Source organism: Erithacus rubecula (assembly GCF_903797595.1).
Source record: "Erithacus rubecula genome assembly, chromosome: 2".
Classification (NCBI taxonomy): Eukaryota; Metazoa; Chordata; class Aves; order Passeriformes; family Muscicapidae; genus Erithacus; species Erithacus rubecula.
The window spans coordinates 92,385,854-92,405,655 of NC_136685.1; the positions used below are offsets into that span (position 1 = coordinate 92,385,854).

The 19,802-nt window shown below is 41.8% G+C and overlaps 1 protein-coding gene across 2 annotated transcripts in view; it reads right to left on the reverse strand.

The window, feature by feature from the left end:
* Positions 1-755: 755 nt before the first annotated feature.
* AIDA (axin interactor, dorsalization associated) overlaps positions 756-19,802 on the reverse strand; it is a 28,638-nt gene continuing 9,591 nt past the window's right edge. Inside the window, exons 3-11 of one of the 2 annotated variants that reach the window (XM_079299259.1) lie at positions 19,043-19,096; positions 17,007-17,061; positions 11,563-11,626; positions 11,026-11,132; positions 9,843-9,854; positions 7,117-7,239; positions 4,795-4,917; positions 4,215-4,332; positions 756-3,369 (exon numbers count right to left, since the gene is read on the reverse strand). In XM_079299259.1, the coding sequence (XP_079155385.1) occupies positions 3,273-3,369; positions 4,215-4,332; positions 4,795-4,917; positions 7,117-7,239; positions 9,843-9,854; positions 11,026-11,132; positions 11,563-11,626; positions 17,007-17,061; positions 19,043-19,096 (753 nt within the window). In that variant the 3' untranslated portion in view covers positions 756-3,272. The remainder of the gene's footprint in view (positions 3,370-4,214; positions 4,333-4,794; positions 4,918-7,116; positions 7,240-9,842; positions 9,855-11,025; positions 11,133-11,562; positions 11,627-17,006; positions 17,062-19,042; positions 19,097-19,802) is intronic. The other variant, XM_079299260.1, reaches the window with a different exon arrangement.

Consider the following 19,802-nt stretch of genomic DNA (forward strand, 5'->3'; position numbering starts at 1 on the left):
GTTCTAGGGTTTTTTAAAAAGATGTCTGGTCAGAGATCAGAAGCACAAATGACACTGTATTCAAAGGAAAGTTATAATAAAAAGCAAAATTTCTTTTGCTAAACCCCGAAGGCTTTGTTTCAGTGCCATGTTTTGTTCAGAAAGGACACTGGTTCAGTAATGTGACAGAGAATGCTACAGTCAGAACAGGAATTGAATCAAGGCCAAACTAATGCTGCTGCAAGGGTAATGACCATGTTACCCTCATACTGATCTACTCTGACACAATATGGACTAGTTTCATGTAATGAGGACCATGGGAAATACAGCTCCCAGAGCTGGAAACCTTGACGAAGTTGTGGAGTTGACCTGTGTTTCCACAGTGCCTCTCCACTAGAAAAACTCAGTTGCTTTTTGCTTTCAAGAGCACCTTGCAGTGTCAAGTGAAGTTTGCGAGCTGAGTTTTCATCTTCCTCAGGGTTAAGAGCAATTCAGCTTCTTTAAGAGGAAGGCTGGATTTGGAGAGCCTCTTTTTCTTCCATCAGAAAAGAAAGTAGCTTTCTGTAAAGCAGAATTGGGGGTATGTAAACCATGTAAACATCTACTGCAGCTACCACCACTAAATAACTTCCAAAACACACCCTATGCTCGCAGTTTAAGTGTTAGTGCAAGCACTTGGAATAGGAGGCTTTTGACTGTCTCAGTGAGTGAGGTTTCTCACAAATGCATTGTCCAAAAGGCAGCCTGAAGGAGAAAAAAAGGAAAACAATGCAGAATAATAAAAAACCCTACTGGGAGGCCATTACACCTTTACTGCCAGAGTACAAGCAGGCATTAAAGTTGCCATCTAGATGTTACAGTACAAGTGTAAAAAGATTCAGATTTCAGATGAAAGACAAGCTGGAACATGACTGAAGCATAAAACAATCCTGAAGCCTGTGACTGCTGGCAGTCTTGGCACCGAGACGGCTCACAGAAAAAAGGCAAGGGATAGAAGCAACTTTAAAAATGGTATTTCACACTCAACAGACATTAATTCACAATCAGTTAAATACAAAGCTCTACTTGTGTATTCAACAAAAATACTTCCAAGTTGACATTTCATATAACTGGCATTAATACAGACATCTACAAGCTGGGGAAGGGTCCAGGTAAGCAGCAGAAACGATGGGTTTGTACTTCGAGGGACAGTATTGCAGTTTGCAGGGTGGCTGATGATACATACTTTGAGATCAATATCCATGATCAGAAGTCAAGTTCTCCAAGTTCAGGATTTTTCCTTCCCCATACAAGCCTTTGTGATGCTCAGTGTCTCCTTCCTTGCCCATCCCAGCTAACAGTAATAAAAGTTGGATGGAATCTGCCTCTGGATGCACCAGCATTCACCTTGGACACACACACACAACTGCAGTGCCTACCCTGGATGGCAGAGCTGGACTGAACTCCAGAACCAGCCCTTCCACCTTTCAGGGACACTCAGATCCTGCAATTTCTCAGTCAGAACAAGTCCTGAGCCAGCCAGGGACCACTGACAGGTAAATGGGCCAAGCTCAGATTTACTTGCAACCACAGACTGATGCTTTGCTCTGTCCTTTTGCAGAATTCAGAGGATGGTTCTTATTTGGTATTTAGCAGAGTAGCATTCTGGTGTCCAGAATGCTGCATTCAGAGGTGTTTCCATAACTCACAGGGATATCTTGATGGTCACCCATCAGCTCTAAAACCAGTGGGATATGGTAAAGAGCCATAAACAGGACACCTCAACTGCCCTTTTCCCCCCCGCAACCAGCAGTGGAATTTCAGAAAGCATTGCTGACTTTTGTTGTAACACCTAAATAATGTCATCCCTAGTTAAACCAGAGCAAAGAAAGGCAAGATGATTAGGACATTCAAAACCAGCTTTTTATCCTAATCTATATGGTAACACCAAAAATGCTGAACAGCTGAGTGGAGACAGACAAACAGCATGAGGAAAAGTAACATCCCTTCCCTTAACACATGATGTAACATCTTGGGATGAGGCAACAGAAAAGAGGAATGGATGCTACAACTGCATCCAGGCTGTTTAAAGTAATTGACACTATTTTGGGAGCTGGGTCTTTAGTTAGCATAGCAGAGTATTCAGGCACTAGTTAGATATGCAAGAAGTTTATCAAACCATAAAGTATCATATTAAATATCCACGCAAATATATGAAAGATTTGACTGGGTTCTACTTCTGTCCCTTTTTCAGGTCAACAAGTGAATGCAAATGTGTCATAATAAGCCAATGTCCTGCAGCTTATTACACACCAAATCAAAAATATAGAAAATAAATGATAATCCTATCTACTTACATAAAAATGTAATTTTATGAGTAAGTTTCCAGACTTGCACAAAATATGCAGAAAACTGCATACAATCAGTTTCCATAAGAACAGCAGTTTCATGTAAAAGGTGGGTCAGCCTACTAGCTAGACCTATTTTATACAAAGCTCTGGAAAACTGACACTTCAGCACTGAGGGCCTGTCCTGCTGTCACTGAAATGGCAAAATGCCCACTGCCACCAGGACAAAGCCCTGGAGAAAGCCTCTCTATCCCCCACCCACCTTTGCAAACCACTCTGTTACAAGATACAGAAAAGAATAGCTCTACTGGGGAGTAACAGTGATTGAAAGGATTGTAACATGTATCCAAAACTTAGGCAAGGCTGTTAAATCATAGTTCAGTGTTCTCATCTGCAGCTGTCCTCCTCCTGGCCTGACCACAGGGACTCGTGGCCACCCACCTGATCCGCATCCTCCGCTCCCTCACTTCAAAGCACTTGCAGTACCTCAAGCTGCTTCCCAGCCCACCTCGTCCTTCTCCCAGTCTTCTGTCACCCTGCCCACTCCAGAGGACTCTGAAATGCAGATGAGAGGAACTACAATAGCATAGCAGTGTAAGCAGTTAGTAGGCCTGCTACATCTTTATTGCTGCAGGTTTGGCAAAGGGGCACTCTCCATCCTCAGGGGGAGCTTGAGGCAAAAGGAGAAGAACGGTTAAAGATAAAAAGTGAACAGCAAACTTAGGAAAAAGCAGTCAACCTATATATCAGGGCTCTTGGAAAAACCTGTAGCTAGAAGTTACTGAAAAAAATCTTGCACTTGCATGGCAGGCTTGTCCCTGCCCCTGAAGTAGTGCTGTGCAGTGGGTGATGGTCTCGTGTGACCTACTGGCATGAATAGAGTCATCTTCCTGCCCCTCGGAGCCTAAGGCTACTACACAGCTACCAGGACTTGTGGTTCAGTTCACAGAGCTCTCACAACTGGGGTCATTCCTTGTGCAATGTTTGATGGAGGTGAAGGTAAAGTGGTTTCTTGGTCAACAGTTGCAATTTCTTCCTTTTAAAGTCAGTGGGTTTTTTGTACCTGTAACCACAAGAAAGCACATTAATTCAAGTGCTAATGGCAGGAAGATGAAAGCAAACTAGAAAGCTCATCCTGTGCAGATCTTATTACCCACATCTTTTAAATACATCTGACAATGCTTGCTGGAAGCAACAGTAATGAGTAGGTTTACAGAAGAAATGGTGTTCTTTGGATGATTATTTTTACAGAAGAAAAAATTCAATATGTTAATGAACATAGTATTTTAAGGTGATTCCCAACATAATACTCTGGACTGTAGGAGACACCTGGTATCAGTTACTCAGTACTTCAGAAGTACTCCAGCTAGCATGGACTAAGCACTCTTCCAAGAATTGCAAGATTTACCCTTTTCTTGAATTAAAAACCAAATCCCAATCCTCAAATCCTTCTCTCAGACCTTCAGTCACTCAGCAAGGAGAGGATGCACACCACAGCCACTCAATACTGCTTTGAAATGGTCACAAAGTTAATTGCAAATTGGTTATCTCATGACTCAAATCAGATTTCCTTTACAGAAGTTGATTATTTTTTCAAATATAGCTGATCTAACACTCAGGCTAAGCTCCAAATTAAAATCTCCCCTACAGACTTCATTAAATTAATTCAAAATTAAATTACAAACACCAGCATTTTATTTGTAAACTCGTCTAGTTTCTGAGAAGAGTCTCTAATCATCTTAGTTGCCTAAAAACATTTTATCTTTCCCTCCTTATTAAAAATAAAATATTCCTTATGGAAGTCAATCTAATGAGTCTGAGAAACCTTCCTTAATACAAGCCACACACTGTAACTGAAGGCTGGTTCATTTCCTCTGTCATTGTCAACCATAATTGTGAATCACTTACAGTTCTATAACAATTGCCCCAGGTTTAATTTCATCCATCTCCATGAAAGCAAAGCACTTGGTGCTAGTAAACCTTTTCTTAGGCTTGTAGTGTTTGAATTCAAAGAAAATAGCTGCACCTAGAGGGAAAAAATGGTTTAATAGAAAAGTTAGCAATTATGGCTAAGAGTTATCTGAAAACTTATGTGCCATTAAGTTGCTCTACTTAAATTGAAGGGAATTCTCTCCCACATTTCTGTTATTTACTCAAAAGCTACACCGTGTTCTTACAATGCTCATCACACTCTCAACAGTTTAAACTCTTCACTTCATGGCTCACACCCAGGTACCAATGACTAAGCAGGTGATAAAGCAGCTCAATACCTGTGTAAAAAAAAACCCCAGACTGCTCTGCTTTTATTTCTTTTCATTTCTCCCTTGCCTGCAAGCCATTCCAAAGTCCAATTTGAAGGGGACAGGATGCAAAGGTCTATTTTTATCCTTGTCTGGGTCTTGATCCCTGCAGCACCAGCTCAGGAGCAGCCCAGTGTCTGTGCTCCCAAAGCTTCTGGGTCCTGTTTCAGGTCTCAGGTACCACATACCTTTTGTTAGTCTTTCAATGTGTTTCTGAATCTCGATGTCCACATTAAAATGGACATATGTGTCCTCCTTCCTCAAAGCCACAGGAGTGTCTTGCACAGGAGTCAGATCTATCCCATTCAAATCTGCAGGAAAGAAACAGCATGAGAATGGCAGAAGCTTCTCAGACTTTAAGGTTCAGCTTTAAGAGACTTTTAAGTCTCTCCTAATCCTGCCACGAAAAGTTAATCCACACCTGGATGTTTCCACAAAACCTAAAAAAGGAGCTATTGCACCCCTTCATAATCAGTTAATTTTCTTTTTGAATACAATGAAAGCAGCTAAAATTCTAACAATATTTCAGATAAAAAATTGAAATTATCCCTCTCGTTATTTATAAGAGTGCATTTCTTTCTGCTGTCAGCAAAAGATTGCATTCCCTGTGCACACAAGACTCCAGCAGAGCTCCAGCCCAAGTGGAATACAGACCAAAGGCTGCCCTCCACACAGGGTCTGCAGGGCACAGCTGGCCCAGCTCACACATCCTGTGTATGCCCTGCTTTGTCCCTAGACACAGCAGGCATTATTCCTCTTGGGTTTTCCACAGAGGCATTGTAGGGCTGTGGGTTGGGCTCCAGCTCTCAGCACCAGCCCCTGGTTTTGCTGCTCTGGCACAGCCAATATTGTTTCTCACTAAGCCTCTGCTGTTTCCAGGGGTACATTTGTCCTCTGTCTTTCCTCTCATTCTCGCTCCCTTTCCCTCTGGCAAAGGAAGTTGCTAACAATGCAGCCAAGACAGGTATGGAGTGCACATGCTGTGCTTGGAGCACAGGCTGAGGCCCTGCAGCACCAGTGATTCCCTTCATCCAGGAGGGAATGAGCTGAGATGAGCTGGGATTGCCAATGCTGCATCCAGAACAAACCTCTCTCCAAACCTGCAGAAGAGCAGCTTGGTTTAAAACCAAGGAAATCAGCTACTAAGTATCTTCAGACTGCTGACAGTGACAAAATGAGTCCTCAGAGTTATTTTTCTGACCAAAAATCTTGGGAGATAAAAGTATTAAGACACCATTAGCAGACTCAGCCATACCCTGCCCACACACTCACTTTTTGATCCTATTTTCTACCTCATTACTTGGCAGCCACCATTTATAGGTAAATGAGTTTGGAAACAGGGAGCATCGTGTTAACAGAGAAAGGAAAGCAAGCCAGCAATACAGTCTCCCTTAGCTCCAGAAGAGAAATGACAGCTACAGCAGCAGTTTTGGCAATGTACAATGAGACAAACACTTCAGTGGCAAGGAACAAGGAATGTTTGCTTTACAAGCCCTGGTAAGTATTCAAGGGATATTTGATGCTGTGAACTTTCCTCCTGCCAGAGGATGTCTGGTGAAAGAAGCACTGATCATAGATCTAACAAATGTTGCATCCCTACATTTAGTATCCACTAATCACATCCTAATAGTATCCATTTCTCAGGAGGACACAGACAATGTCATTATTACAACTGAAAACAACAAGAGGATATTGGCTCAGTTACAGACTTTTACATGATTAAAAAAATCATCTGCCTACAAAAATTGTAAAGAGAAGCTGAAACAAAGCAGAACAAGGCAAGGGTAAGCAGCTTTGACTACAGGGGCTTCCAGCTAAGAAATGCAAAAATTCACTCCACTAAAAGGAGTGTGAATACCAAAAATCTCAGCCTCAAAAGACACCAATCATGTTACCATCTGAAACAGAGAAATCCTGATGTTTCCTACCCTGGACTGACAGAGAGAGGTTCTTCCAGATTTATAGATGCTTTCAGCCCACTAGGCTTTTGCTGAAGCATTTCACTAGCCAGGCTAATACATTTATTTCACTTGCAAGCTTTGCTTCCCAGCTTCATACCCATCCTCCCTCTCAACCTCAGGCCTAGTAAGATTATATTTGTATTACTATTAATTAGTTTAATGAGAGGGCAAGAATGGAGTCAGTGAGTCATGGCTCCCCATCTCCAGAAAGCCCAGAGCCCAGGATGTGTGGGGAGTACACACAGTCCAAGCAGATCTGTACTTAGTAATCAGCTGCAGAAGCTGTGATGGAGAAGTAGGGCAAAGTCACTCAGTTACCAGCATGGACAAGCCACCCCTGAGTGCACAGAGAGAAGTCTATCCTGCAGAGATTCACCTCCCAGTAGCTGTCAAATGCAGAATTTTTCCACCCTTGATAAAGCAGAAGCCCTAAATCCACAATAGAAGTGCCAACAAATGCTTTTCCCGGCAGGCTGAAAAATCAATAGAGCTTTCAGAAAATGCACTCTCTCCAAAGCAGCACTGGGGAGGCAGAACAGAAATCATTACCCTTTACACTGACTGTGATGTAAGGATCAATGCACTGCCCAGCATCTTTCAGACCAATTTTCTCTATGTTGATGGTGAGTAACGTCATCCCGGGTTCAGATGGCAATCTGGGCAATAAAGTACCTGGAAAGAGTAAAGCATATTATTAACCCTTGGTGTCATCTCACAACAGAGGCCTCCTTTGTCCCATCTTTCCTCATGGAAGATGCTTTTCTTAGGGGTTTCAAACTCCAAAGATTCCTATCCCAGCTGTACACACCACTATGGGAATGTCTGTGCACAAACACACAACATCCTTTGACAGATTTCAAAGCCCCCAGAAAAAACCCAGGACTGCCTCAAGTCAAACCAACTGATAAAAAACTAATACCATAAGAATAGAGGGGAGCATTGTTTAAAGTGTTATTTCTTACTGTCACACAGAATAACCCATCCATGGAACTCACTCAATATCATTTTTGAGGATTAAATTTGGGAGGCTGGATTCAATCTGCAGTTGCAGGAGGTTTAGACACTTGATCAGGAGTCCCACCCCACTGAACATGACTTGGCTTCATGCTGAACATTTAGACTGGGAGATTAAGGAGGAAAATGGCATTGTTGCAAATCACACAGAACATAAGGAAACCAGAAAATTGATTCTTAAGTGTTCTACTGGCTTCTACTTAAAGGGAAGGAAAAAAAAAAGTTTTTGCATCCCACAAGTTCCCTTCTGCCTAAAGGAAGGAGTACCCAGCTCTGCATTAAGAATATTTAGCATCAAAACTTGGTGTAAATTAATTAATCCTTGCAGTGCTGAGGAAGACAGTGCAGCTGGCAAGAAATCCAGTCTGTTCAAACTCACTAGAAGTCATGATATTCTGTCATCAAACATGGAGTAGGTTATTTCATGCTGAATTTAGCAAAAACTGGTACCCTTCAAGCCCCTCTCCCCTACTGGATGAACAAGCAGAAGCATAGAAAATACTCAGGCTCATGAGCATGTTTGAGTTCAAGTTTTGGTTTTGAAATGAAAAAAAATAAGTTGTCCTAAGGCTTGAGATCTAAGCAATGTAATTAATTTCCTTTGACAAGTCCAATAGAAGTTTTTTCTTGACACAATTTTTTCCTCTCATCCACTTAAGGAGCTGTGGAACCACAAAGATTTTGTCTTATGATAGATTGGCTTTGCAAGAGGGACCTTGCATTCTGCTCTGAAAACTACAAGCACTACATAAGTTTCGGCAAGATTTCATGAGCATTCCTGCATCCAATCCCCCTCTGAGGATCACATGAATTCCCATCTCTGATGCTGTGTGTTTCTGTATTTCCTGTCCTGGGGAGACTCAGGGCCTCCAAAGCACCATGTCTGCAAACACCTCCCAACACAGCACAGCAGAGCTCAGCCCAGTGTTCTGAGCAATGGCTCAGGCTTCTGACTGCAGTGGGAGAAATGTTAGAGAGCAAACTTAGTAGGAGAGCTCTCACTTCTGCAAAGCAGCTCATGTCCTAGTTAATCTTTCTGTTTCTTTCCTGAAGAAATGTTCAAATAGAGAGTTCTTATTTCAATCTAAGTGAAGGCAGAAGCAAGCCTGGCACAAACCTTTGCTCCACCATATCTCATTTGTCTCCTAAAAGCAGCATGTTCCCCAAGAGCCAGGAATAACTTCAGCCTTCAGCTTTCCTGTCCATCACTCCATGGACTAAGTGATGTGGTACTTGAGAGAAAAATCACCTGAAAGATGCCTCAGCCTGGTGTTTATTATAAAAATAGTGGCTTAAGAGAAATTATTCTGTTCTTGTAGAATGCTTTCCAGAATGTGTGAAATTGCAGAGTTGCAATGGACAGAGGGTCAAACTCACTTCCAGGAGACAAGGGAACAGTAGGACAGAGAGCATCCAAGGCACACTGTTTCCTTCCTGCCCTAGCAGGAGGAAAAGCCAAGCCAGCAGTGGACTAGAGCAGCTGACTGTAACCTGTCTGACAAGAGCCACAGCCCCAGGCAGGCCTGTGCTGGAGCCTCTGCAGCCACAGCAGTGACAGTGCCCTCTCCATGGTACAGCTTCCCTGTCTGCCACCACACACAGCCACAGGGCATCTCTGCCAGAGGGGGACAGGAGCATCTGCAAATGCAGCAAGTGTCCTCCAAGTGGGTTTTCAGGGACAGACACTGAGCAAGCCCAGAAGCCCACTGCTACCATGACACAGATATTCCAGCTCTCCCCTCCCAAATCTCCTTTATCTCCAGATAAAGGAGAAAAAAGGGCCAATTCTGTGGGGCTCACAAAGTGAAATGGCTCACAGAAGAGCACAGCACTGAAATAAAGTCATATATAACCCAGGAGAAAGGCAGGAAGCCTTTGCTATTAGAAGCAGCAAGCCATTGGCCAGTTCATCTCCACACAGCACAGAAGTCTAACTACACAAATAATCTTTGTGTATGATTTCCCATAAAATGTGTATTCCAGTAAATAAAATCTCGCTACAGCTACCCTGGGCTGGATTTTTTTACCACAAGCCAAACCCTCTTCATTAGTACAGCAGGACCTCTAGAGAGCTGTTTGAATCAGCAAACATGACCTTCCCTTTTCTCTGTACTGAAGGCAGATGGAGACCAACATATAGCCAGTACTGTGACTGTTGCCAACAATTGTGTTGTGAGGATTGGCACTAAGAGCTGTATGAAGACCACAGGTACATGAACATGAGCACAGAAATGACTGTACATACTAAAAGGTTCTCATACCTTTGTTGGCTCCTGGGTTAGATGAATGGGGCAATGGTAACGATGAAGCCATGCATGGAGAAGACAAGACCATGGTCAGTTAGACAGTACAGTCACACACTATGGATTAAAGGCACATCAAAGCAAGGAGTGCAACACAACTCTGTCAATTTGATAAGGGAAGTTCACTTTACTCGTAAGGCTCACCCCAGTGCTGCAAACTGCTTTTGTTTGAGACTTCCTGCAGTACTTGGGACAGACAGAAGTAATCTCCATAAATGGATTTATAATAGTGAAAAACAAGGATTGAGACAGCAAATGTCAGCAATCAATATCACACTACAGCCTTTTTGGGAGCTTGGCATGAGCAGGTAGACTGTGCATGTCCACATCAGGTCAGCCAGCAGAGGCTGTATTTAGCACTGTGCTTGTGATCACATCTGAGTATCATCTGTTTTCTCTAGGCATAAGTAATGTAACACCCCAGCTCTTTTGACCATTATTCTAGTGCTGGTTTCCTTACTTGTTATCTCATTCCTGAAATACAAATTTTGTCAGCCAGCTCTGAAACTAGAAACTTATTTCTTCTGCCAAGAAATTACACTAGGAACCTAAAGAAATTCTGTTGCAGTATTTAAATTGTCAAAACCTGAAGCTACAGGAAGACCTTCTCTAGAATTTGTTGGTATATCCAGTTCTACAAGTGCTTTCACATGGACAAGGACCTAAGCTAGGAAAAGAAAACCTCCCTCTTTCTCCTCACAGAGCCTGGCTTCACTCTAAGCCACTGTCTCACCAAATAATGCAACACAAAAATAAGCAGAAACAATTTCTCACATCTCTAGGAGGGTGTGCTGCAGGAGGAACATTGCTGTAATTTACATTTGAACACATTTGAAATGCTTCTCATAGTTAAAGTGAATGGATGAAAACACTGTGTGAGTCAGGATTAAAGGCTAATTATCTGAGGTAGATAGTACCACCTTGGGGTTCTCCATACAATTGTTTCCCAGTAAGATATTGTTTGCTGAAAAAAGAGTTCACTGGCCACCTTTGTGGTTCTCCAGTACAACATTAGGGTTTGTTTACATGAGCTCGTAGCTTCCCACTCAAACTTTTCAAATCACAGGTGGAAAAAGAAGCTTTTTAGAGCCAAAACTCAGATATGCTACAGAGGCTGATATGGCAAGGCTAATGCCCCTACCTGGAACTCTAGCAGGAAAAGAGTCTGGAGACCCTGCTCCAGCTCCTCCTTCCTCATCATCCTCCTCAAACTCCAAGTGTTCCTCTTCTCCAGGTGCTAAAATCTTCCTGTAAAACACAAGAAAGAAGAAATGAGACCAACACTCACTCATCACCTGGCTGTCAATTCATAAGCCAGCACCTGAACATGTCATTTCATCCTTCTCAACTTCTACCTCTACCTACAGAGAGGCACCTACTTTGACAGAGATTGCAGGAGCTCAGAACAATAGAAAGGCCTAAAGCCAGGAGATGATACTGGAAATTTCAGAGAGATGTAGGGATTTACCAAGCACTGATTTTACCAAAAGCAGGGTCTTGATTTTTAGTGGTACCTAGACAAGCATTTCAAAAGTTCTTTTATTTACCAGTTTTCAAAAAGCGTTCTGGCAAGCAGATGGCTCTGGAAATGTGCTTCAGGTGCACATCAGGTCCAAGCCATACACCCTTTCAGGTACATATCTATACATGAAGTGATGCAAAAAGAGCACTCTCTTACCTGAGTGGGACAGGCTGGACATCAAAGGGAAACTCCTTATTGTAAGTGAGGATATTCTTTAATACTGCAGAGAAGGGAAAAAATAAAAATCCATACTCATAAACCAGCATTAATTCTACTTTGCACATTAATTTCTACTTTGTACAGCTGTGTCCATTCTGACAGCATCTTCACACACAAATAATAATAATAAAATTTTTAAAATAATCAGATCATACAAAAAACACCCCTTTTCTCTCATATTTAAAATACTAGCACAGCTGTGATCAAAGCTATATCACAATAACATTCAGGCAGATGAACTGCAACTGCATTACAAGATCACACAGACAGAGAAGATAAATGTGGCAATAACCAAAATCTTCATGAGAAAAATCTCCAGCCCCTAGGGTGAGAGTAGCAATCTTTGGGGGCTATTGAGAGCAGGGTGGTGGTATTACTGGCATCAGCTCCAAAAAGACTGAAACCTCCAGAGCTGACACACTTCAGCATATGTGGGTGCACATTCAGGCAGCCACCATGGCAAACCAAGTGTGCTGCTAACACAAAGCTTTGGTCAGATTTTCTGCTTCTTCAGTCATGTGTTTCAGAGTTTTTTGGGTTTTTTTTTTTTGTGGTGGTGGCTTTGTTTGTTTGTGTTTTCTTTTTATCTGCCCTCATATGTGTGGGCAGATTGGTGAAATTCAGGAGATAAAGTACAATATATGGGCACCAGGCCCCAGAGATATCACCTGTACCTTCAGCATTCCATGGAGAATGGCTTTGCCATTTGTATTGGAAATTTACTCATATTTTAGTAATCCTAACTTATCTACCATTTCCAAACACAACTACCAGTGAAAAACTTCCAAAAACATGTGAAAGAAATAAGCATTTCATGATGGCTAAAAGGCCTAAAAATTTACAAGAGGACACCTGCAGGGAGAGGCACTCTCCTACCAGATAATGAATATCCCAGACTGGTGGGGGAAGCAGAGAGGGAAAAACCCTGACTACCCTCACAGAGCTTCACTTTGCAATAAGCACTCTCAGAGCAGAGGAATTCTCCCCTTAGGACTAATGAATGAGAACAAAACTCTTTTCAAACAAGGTTGAGATTACCCAAATACCAAGAGGTACTTAAATACCAGTTATGCTTAAGGAGCCATTGCCAGGCCCCTCTGGCTGAGCACACTGCAACTCAGCCAATGCAGTAGAGCTTCCCTGTCTTTCACATTCCCATCTCCCAGCCTGGGCTCCTGCATTAGCTTACCAGACACCATCTGAATGCTCTAAGAATAAATTATCCCTCTGGGAAACTATAAAGAAATCAAAAAGTCTTTCCAGTCTTTACTCATATTGATTTTTTTCTGATTTCTGTGCTATAACATGAGAGGTTAATCAGTACCTGATCCCAGCCAGACACAATACATAAATACAGAGAAAGGTTTAAAGTGCCTTCAGTCAAAGCTGTGATAAGAGATAAAATTGATGCCATGTCTCTTTCTCCCCAAAGATTTGGCTCTGAGAGCAATGCAGATCTCAACATGAATCTGAAGAAACACAGCCACTTCCCACCAGAAAAGCAGCTGATTAACAACAGATAGTCACCTTCCAGTGCTGCTGACTTTCAGGAAAAGAAGGGGATTTTTATGACTCTCAAAATTCCCCAGCTATCAGAGAAGAAAGTTAGAAACAGAAAGTGAAACTACTCCAGGAGGAAAACTCCAGTGAAGTGAGATCTCTCACAGATCACAGGCACACCAAACAGAAGAGACAGGCATCACAGCAGCTCTCCTCCCACTTTCCAAAGGTTGGTAAGTCCTCTCTTCGGGTAACCAGGTCCTGTTACCAGCAACCCCTGAAAAACCCTCCTCGTAATTCCCTTCAGGCATCACTAGAGGGCCCAAAGAGCTCTAGTGACATGAGCCCAGGCAAGAGGCAAACAAGTTCTACAGCACCTAAAACCCTGCTGCTGCCCGGGGCTGAGCACCCCTGTCCTGCCAGGAACAAATGTGGTGCTGAATGTTCAGCTCAGAAGCAGAACCTCTTGCCTCTTCCTGCACAAAGCTGTGACTCAGGTTTTTAAAAAGCTTTCAGCAAAGCTGTAACACAGCAATTTAAGTGCCCCTTTAAAGACCAACAGCATTAACAGCAGGTCCACTGCTCAGCCTGGTGAAATACTTATTCAAAACCCCTAAGGAAAAGCTAAGCAATAAAACTTTAAGGAAAAGGAAAATCCTCTTTGTATCTACCACGAGTGTGAGCTTCAGTTGATTCTAATAAAAATAACAGATCACAAGACAAAAAATTAGGTTAATACAAACAGGAACCTTCCTTGTAATGCTGTGTAAAACATCCAAGCTTTAAAAGGTTGGTTTGGGCTTTTTTGGATCTCTCTTTCATTTTCAAAAACACAATTCACCTCTGGGACAAAGAGCCCTTCCCCTGTGCAGTGTTGCTGCTTGAGAACACAATTCCCAGAAAATTGTCCATCAGTGCAACTAACAGGTAGATCCCAGCATCATGGCCTCCATCTATGCTGCATTTCCAACAGAAATCTTTTAAAAATATTGTTCTGCAGGCTCTTGTGCAGAAATTGCCTTTGTTTTTGTGACATTGGACAGTGTCACTTTGATTTGCACAGAATCACAGAATCTCCTGAGTTGGAAGGGACCCTCAAGAAGCATCACAGCCCAACTCATGGCCCTGCACAGGACACCCCATGGATCACACCATGTGCATGAGGGCATTGTCCCAACACTTTTTGAACTCTGTCAGGCTTGGTGCTGTGATCACTTCCCTGGGGATCCTGTTCCAGTGCCCAACCACCCTCTGGGTGTAGCACCTTTTCCTGATATGCAGCCTAAAGCACCCCTGACAACCTCAGGCTGTTCCACTGTCACCACAGAGCAGAGATCAGTGCCTGCCCCTGCTCTGCCCCTCAGGAGGAAGCTGTAACTGCAGTGAGGTCTCCCCTCTGTCTCCTCCAGCCTGAACAGATGAAGTGACCTCAGCCACTCCTCCTGGATGCCCTTCACCATCCTCATAGTCCGATGTTATCAGCAGTTGACTCTTTCTTGAAAGATTTCAAAAGAAATTATCAACATAAGCCAGAAGATCAGGACACATTAACCTGGTAAATACCACTGTCCATTTAGATTTTCTGTGACAGTCATCTTTTCTGATACCTGTACTGATTTTTTTTTTTTTAATAGACAACATAATTCACCATGCCCCTCAGTACAACTCAGTATCCACTTGTGTTATAATTATCACCCAGGCACAAGGGATGCCCCAGCCCATTCATTTGCACTGTGCATTCTAACACTGGTAATAAGCTTCCACAATGAAATGTATTGGTGAGATTGATTCAGTGTGTTAACAATGACTTCACACAGCACAGCCTCAAAAGAACTATTTGTATGTATGGATCCTCCTATAGCATTATTCCAGCTCAAACTATTCAGTGACAAATCCTGTAAACAAACAGAAGTAGCCTACTGCTTCACTTTCCAAGCTGCATGAAATGCAAGCTCAAGTAGGAAAAGTTAGAACTCAACAACACAAGATTAAGGGGAAGAAAAAAAGTAACCTAAGGGCCCTGGTTGTTATAACAACACCAAAACCATTCTGACAGCTTCAGGCACAAAAGTAATTAAAACAAGCCAAATTGTGTGAATAGATGTTTTGTATGAATAGCTGTTTTTGTTCCACCCTAATGGAATGGCTTGACCTAACAAAGGAATCACTTATTTGCATTGCCAGCCCAGATTTTTTTAGCTTTTTCTGGTGGGATGCAAAAGAAAATTGACAACATGCAAATTTAGACACTTCACGGTGAGTTTTACGAAATGGCTGGTATTGGCATGATTAAGATTTACTCTATTCAAGACACACTTAAAAACCACAAAACAAAGGCACAATTCAGAGAGAAAGAGGCCAGAACCATCCAAGTAAGACAGCAGCATTAGGAACATGAATGTTCAATTGTTGTTGTGGAAGCACCCGTTCTCCTCCAAGGAAAATAACTCAGTGTATTTGAAAACTGATGGCCACACACTCTTCCTCAGTTTTAATATAGTTGCTTGTTGTATGAGGTGTGGGCTGAATGCACTTCACACAAGCAGTTTTTTTGACAGCTAGAAATCAATTCTCTGATGGAGGGCATGATAAGCAACTGCTTATGACTGCTGCACCATAATTGAAATTTTGGACAGGATTCCTGTCTCTCTTCCATCATTCAGTCACTCACAGGGCATTTGCACAATGGAGTATAAAATCCACAGTCATTCAATGATTACGACATTTTAAATACTGTGTAAACAGAGAGCAGCAGTATCTATACAGAAAAATCCCAACTCAGAGGATTCAGAGGCCAGACATGCAGCATGTAGAGTGAGGAAGACCAAATATTTCAATACACAGTTAAACTCTATCCTGAGTTATGGTCTTCACCCATAAGACCCAGCAGTTTTGTAACACACCTTCACTTTGCACTTTCAGGGAACAGTTTAAAAGCAATTGGACTCTCTGTTTTGGTAGAGATAATCATGAAGCTTAGCTCAATGCTCCACTTCTTAATAAGCTCCTCTGGAGAATCCTGTGCAGAAAAGCTCAACCTACTCACAAAGGGGAAACACTTGCCTGCCTATCATATTTAGCCCCAGCATGCTGCTTAATGTTAAAATTGTGTCATAAGCAAAATAAAACCAACTTCAGTCAGCATGAAAGAAGCTCTTCCACATTTCCTGTTCCTGAGAATTGCAGAAACATTAATATTCAGAATAATAGTGCTTAGATGTGGAAGCTCTAATCATAAGGATGCTTTGAGAACAAAGCAGCCAGTGTTACAGGAAGGAAAATGAAGCAGATAAATAGATACTTCCTATATGAAAAAGTTATTTCTGGATTGACATACCAAGACCAGGATCAGTTGGGGAAAAACAACATCACACAAAACCCTTCAAAGACTGACTCACATCCTCACTTTGACTCTCAACTTTGTTGGTCTGGTAGCATTACACTGGGAGGTGATAGGTGATTGGCTACCATGAACACAAGTTAAATATTTTCAGAAGAAAAAATAAATGTCATGGTGGAAGAAGGAAGACCATAAAGTGTTGAAATACAGTTCAACTAAGAAATGTGCAGGTAAATTATATAATGTACTACTGATAGCTTAAAATACTATTTTATGCAAATATTAGCAGCACCCAAATTGTTTATTTGAAACTGAAGATGAATATATTATCTGAAACATTTGGGTTATTGTACTTTTAAACTACTCATGCTCCATTCCTTAATGCACATCAAGTTTTGTCTGTGTGGTGACAGACACTTGGAATAAGCACCTAAACCCAGCATCACTGCTGAACTGCAGTGTGGTTAGTCAGTATTCCTGCTGCTGGCATGCTGTCCCCTGTCAGGATAAATGGCATTCAAAGTACAAAGATACCACTTACTTGGTTCCAACTTCTTCAGATCCTCAAGCTTAAACTCATCCTGTGACTGGGTGGACTAGGACAGTACAAAGAAAGAGTCAGATCTTTGGATGCACCTTCCTCTCACACAGAGCTACTTTACCTCAGAATAAGCATGCAAGGTGCTTCCTTTGTTCAAGCACACCAAATTACTACAAAACTACATCCCCCAAAAAATCTCCCCAACAAAAGGCAGGTTCACAGGTGAGGCAGAAACTACATTACTTCTCACTTATTAAGAACAAACTTATTCAACAATCCAAGCTCTAATGCAAGATAAATATTTTTAAACAAAGTAGTTGTAAATTCTTACTTACTGCACACAGGAACATTCACATTTCAAGACATGTGTCCAACATTGTGACACTGGCAGAAATTACAGTACACAGGATGAGCTTGACAAAACTCAGCCAAGAACTCACTGAAAATAGAAGAGGAATTCCCATCTTTCTTTTCTCCAGCCTGATGATGGTTTCCTCCTGTCTGTAGCACATACATGTACAGTTCTCAGTAAGCCTATCTGACTTACTAACTCAACAGAGAAGTTCTTAATTTTTTATTCTGAGGTAGCTCACCAACAGTTTGGTAAGATTACTTCATTCTGAGACAAGTGGCAGAGCTGGCATAGAAAGAAGTGAAAATAAGAGGATTGACACTGGATATTCTCTTCTGAATGGATGGTCAGGTTTTACCTATTATGTCATTGTATCCCTTGGCATCCCTTGAGATTGCCCATTGTTTGCAACATTTAAGGGCCAATGAGGTGTTTTTTTTTTTCCTTGATTTTGTCCAAGAGTGAATAGGGATCTTCTGCAAGATTGTGTAAGGACACTAAAGCAGCTATACCCTAAGTGAGTGGGAAAATAAGAGCACATTCACTAACTGCTTTCATCTCTGCTAAGAAACCATAACTTCCCCAAAGTGAATTGGGGAAGAAGTTCCTGTACCCTTCTCAAAAGGTTCTAAAATCCTTGACTTACTGCTGGGGTATCAACAACAAAGAAGGCTGTTCTTGCATAACATCATTTCTCCAGCTTGGCAGGTTATGAAGCTGCATGACTGTAGTTTCTGCTGCTGCTGCTCCCAGATGGGAGCAAAGTTGTTCCATAGTGGAACATGCAGGGCCTTGTCGAAGCCACAGTGACTCCAAGCAAATGCAACACTCTTCAAACACCCCAGATTAGATCAAAATAAAATGACAGCTAGAGGTAACCAAATAATTCTTCAAATTCTACACAGCCCCAGGACTGGTCAGGTTCCCACCACAAGAGTCCAGCATGCTGTATCCCAGCCTTTCAGACAACTGAAGGCAGCACCTTGTCCAGCAACATGAAGTATTGGTAGTGCTGCTAGGAGTAACTTGATGCAAAATTTGCCTGTCATCACTCTTTCTTGGCAAAGAGGTAATCCAGTAACTCAAGCTTTGATTCATCCCTTCCCCATCCATGGTCTTTTGGAAATTTTTCTTACTTGCTTTTAGTTTTGGGGATAAGCATGTGTTGAGACAAAAAACTATATCTACTCCCATGACATCTACTTTTAGTCCAGAAAAAAGCCCAAAGAATAGTTTACAAATTATTGTTTTCCCACATTTTCCTAGAGCACTGCCAGTTTTCATGACTGCTAAAAAGTAATTTTTATTCTACATACACATTCTTCTTTGTGGCCTTGTGAAGCAGCTGAGTAAGTCTAAAGGTCATTCTGGTGATCTTTTTAACCTTGCACACAAGATTAGGAAGAGGAAAAAAAACAGCTCTGAAGGATAAAAATGAGGCAAAGAACCAAAACCACAAAATGTGGAGCTAAATTCCTGTATAAGCATTAATAGATGCTCATATAAGCACTTGCAGTCTTTTTTAAGGCAGCCACCTGGGCCATCACGATGACAACTTGGAAATTCCAAGTGTTCACTCCATTTTCAGAAGTTTAGGTATTCCTGAAGACAGTAAACAAGTTTTAAAAAGCTCTACAGTTACCTGCTGCTAAAGTATGATGGCAGATAGGAAAAAGAGCTATACCTGTAAAGCTGCACTCCTCAGTTCCAAGCATGTTGCAATTTTAGCTATGGTTTTCTGAAAGGGAAAAAAAAATAAATTAGTACTGAAACTGTATTTGTCCAGACTGACACTTAAATAAAAAGCTGGCTTGTTTGGGTTTTTTTTTGTTGTTGTTGGGTTTGTTTTTTTTTTTTTTGTTTTTTTGCAAAGATTTCAGGTCTATTGTTCAGTATCAGACCATTCAGCATCAGAAGCATTTTTTAATAGAAAAGCAGGATTTGCTGAAAGCACAATAGATGAAAGACATCAGCCACTTAACTCCCCTCCCACAGCCCAACAACACAGAGGGGGGTCATTCACTCTGCAGAAATTGTAATAATGCCTATCACATCATAAACTGTTTATAAACTCAACTGCTCTCAGGTGATAGGGGACTGAAAAGAAAATAAATCCAAGCCAAGCAGTGTATTACCTCTTGAGAACCTGAGTGGTTTGTGCTGATGTGCCCTTTTAGGAGCCAGGCCTACAGCTCCTTTACCAGGTTCCCAATCTCAGCACACCAAGTCCACCCACATCAGACATTACACCAGCCCAGTATCTCAGCCCTAAAAAAACACAGCCCACTCCTGTGGGTTTTGGTGGGAGAGGAAGTCTAAAGGTGGATTATTTTTCTAACTTTCTATTTTTGCGATTTTAAGAGATTTAAACTTGGAGTGAATCATGGAATATATGCCTGAATTCAAACTTGTCAGCAATGTAAAATATCTGTGAGCAGAACTGT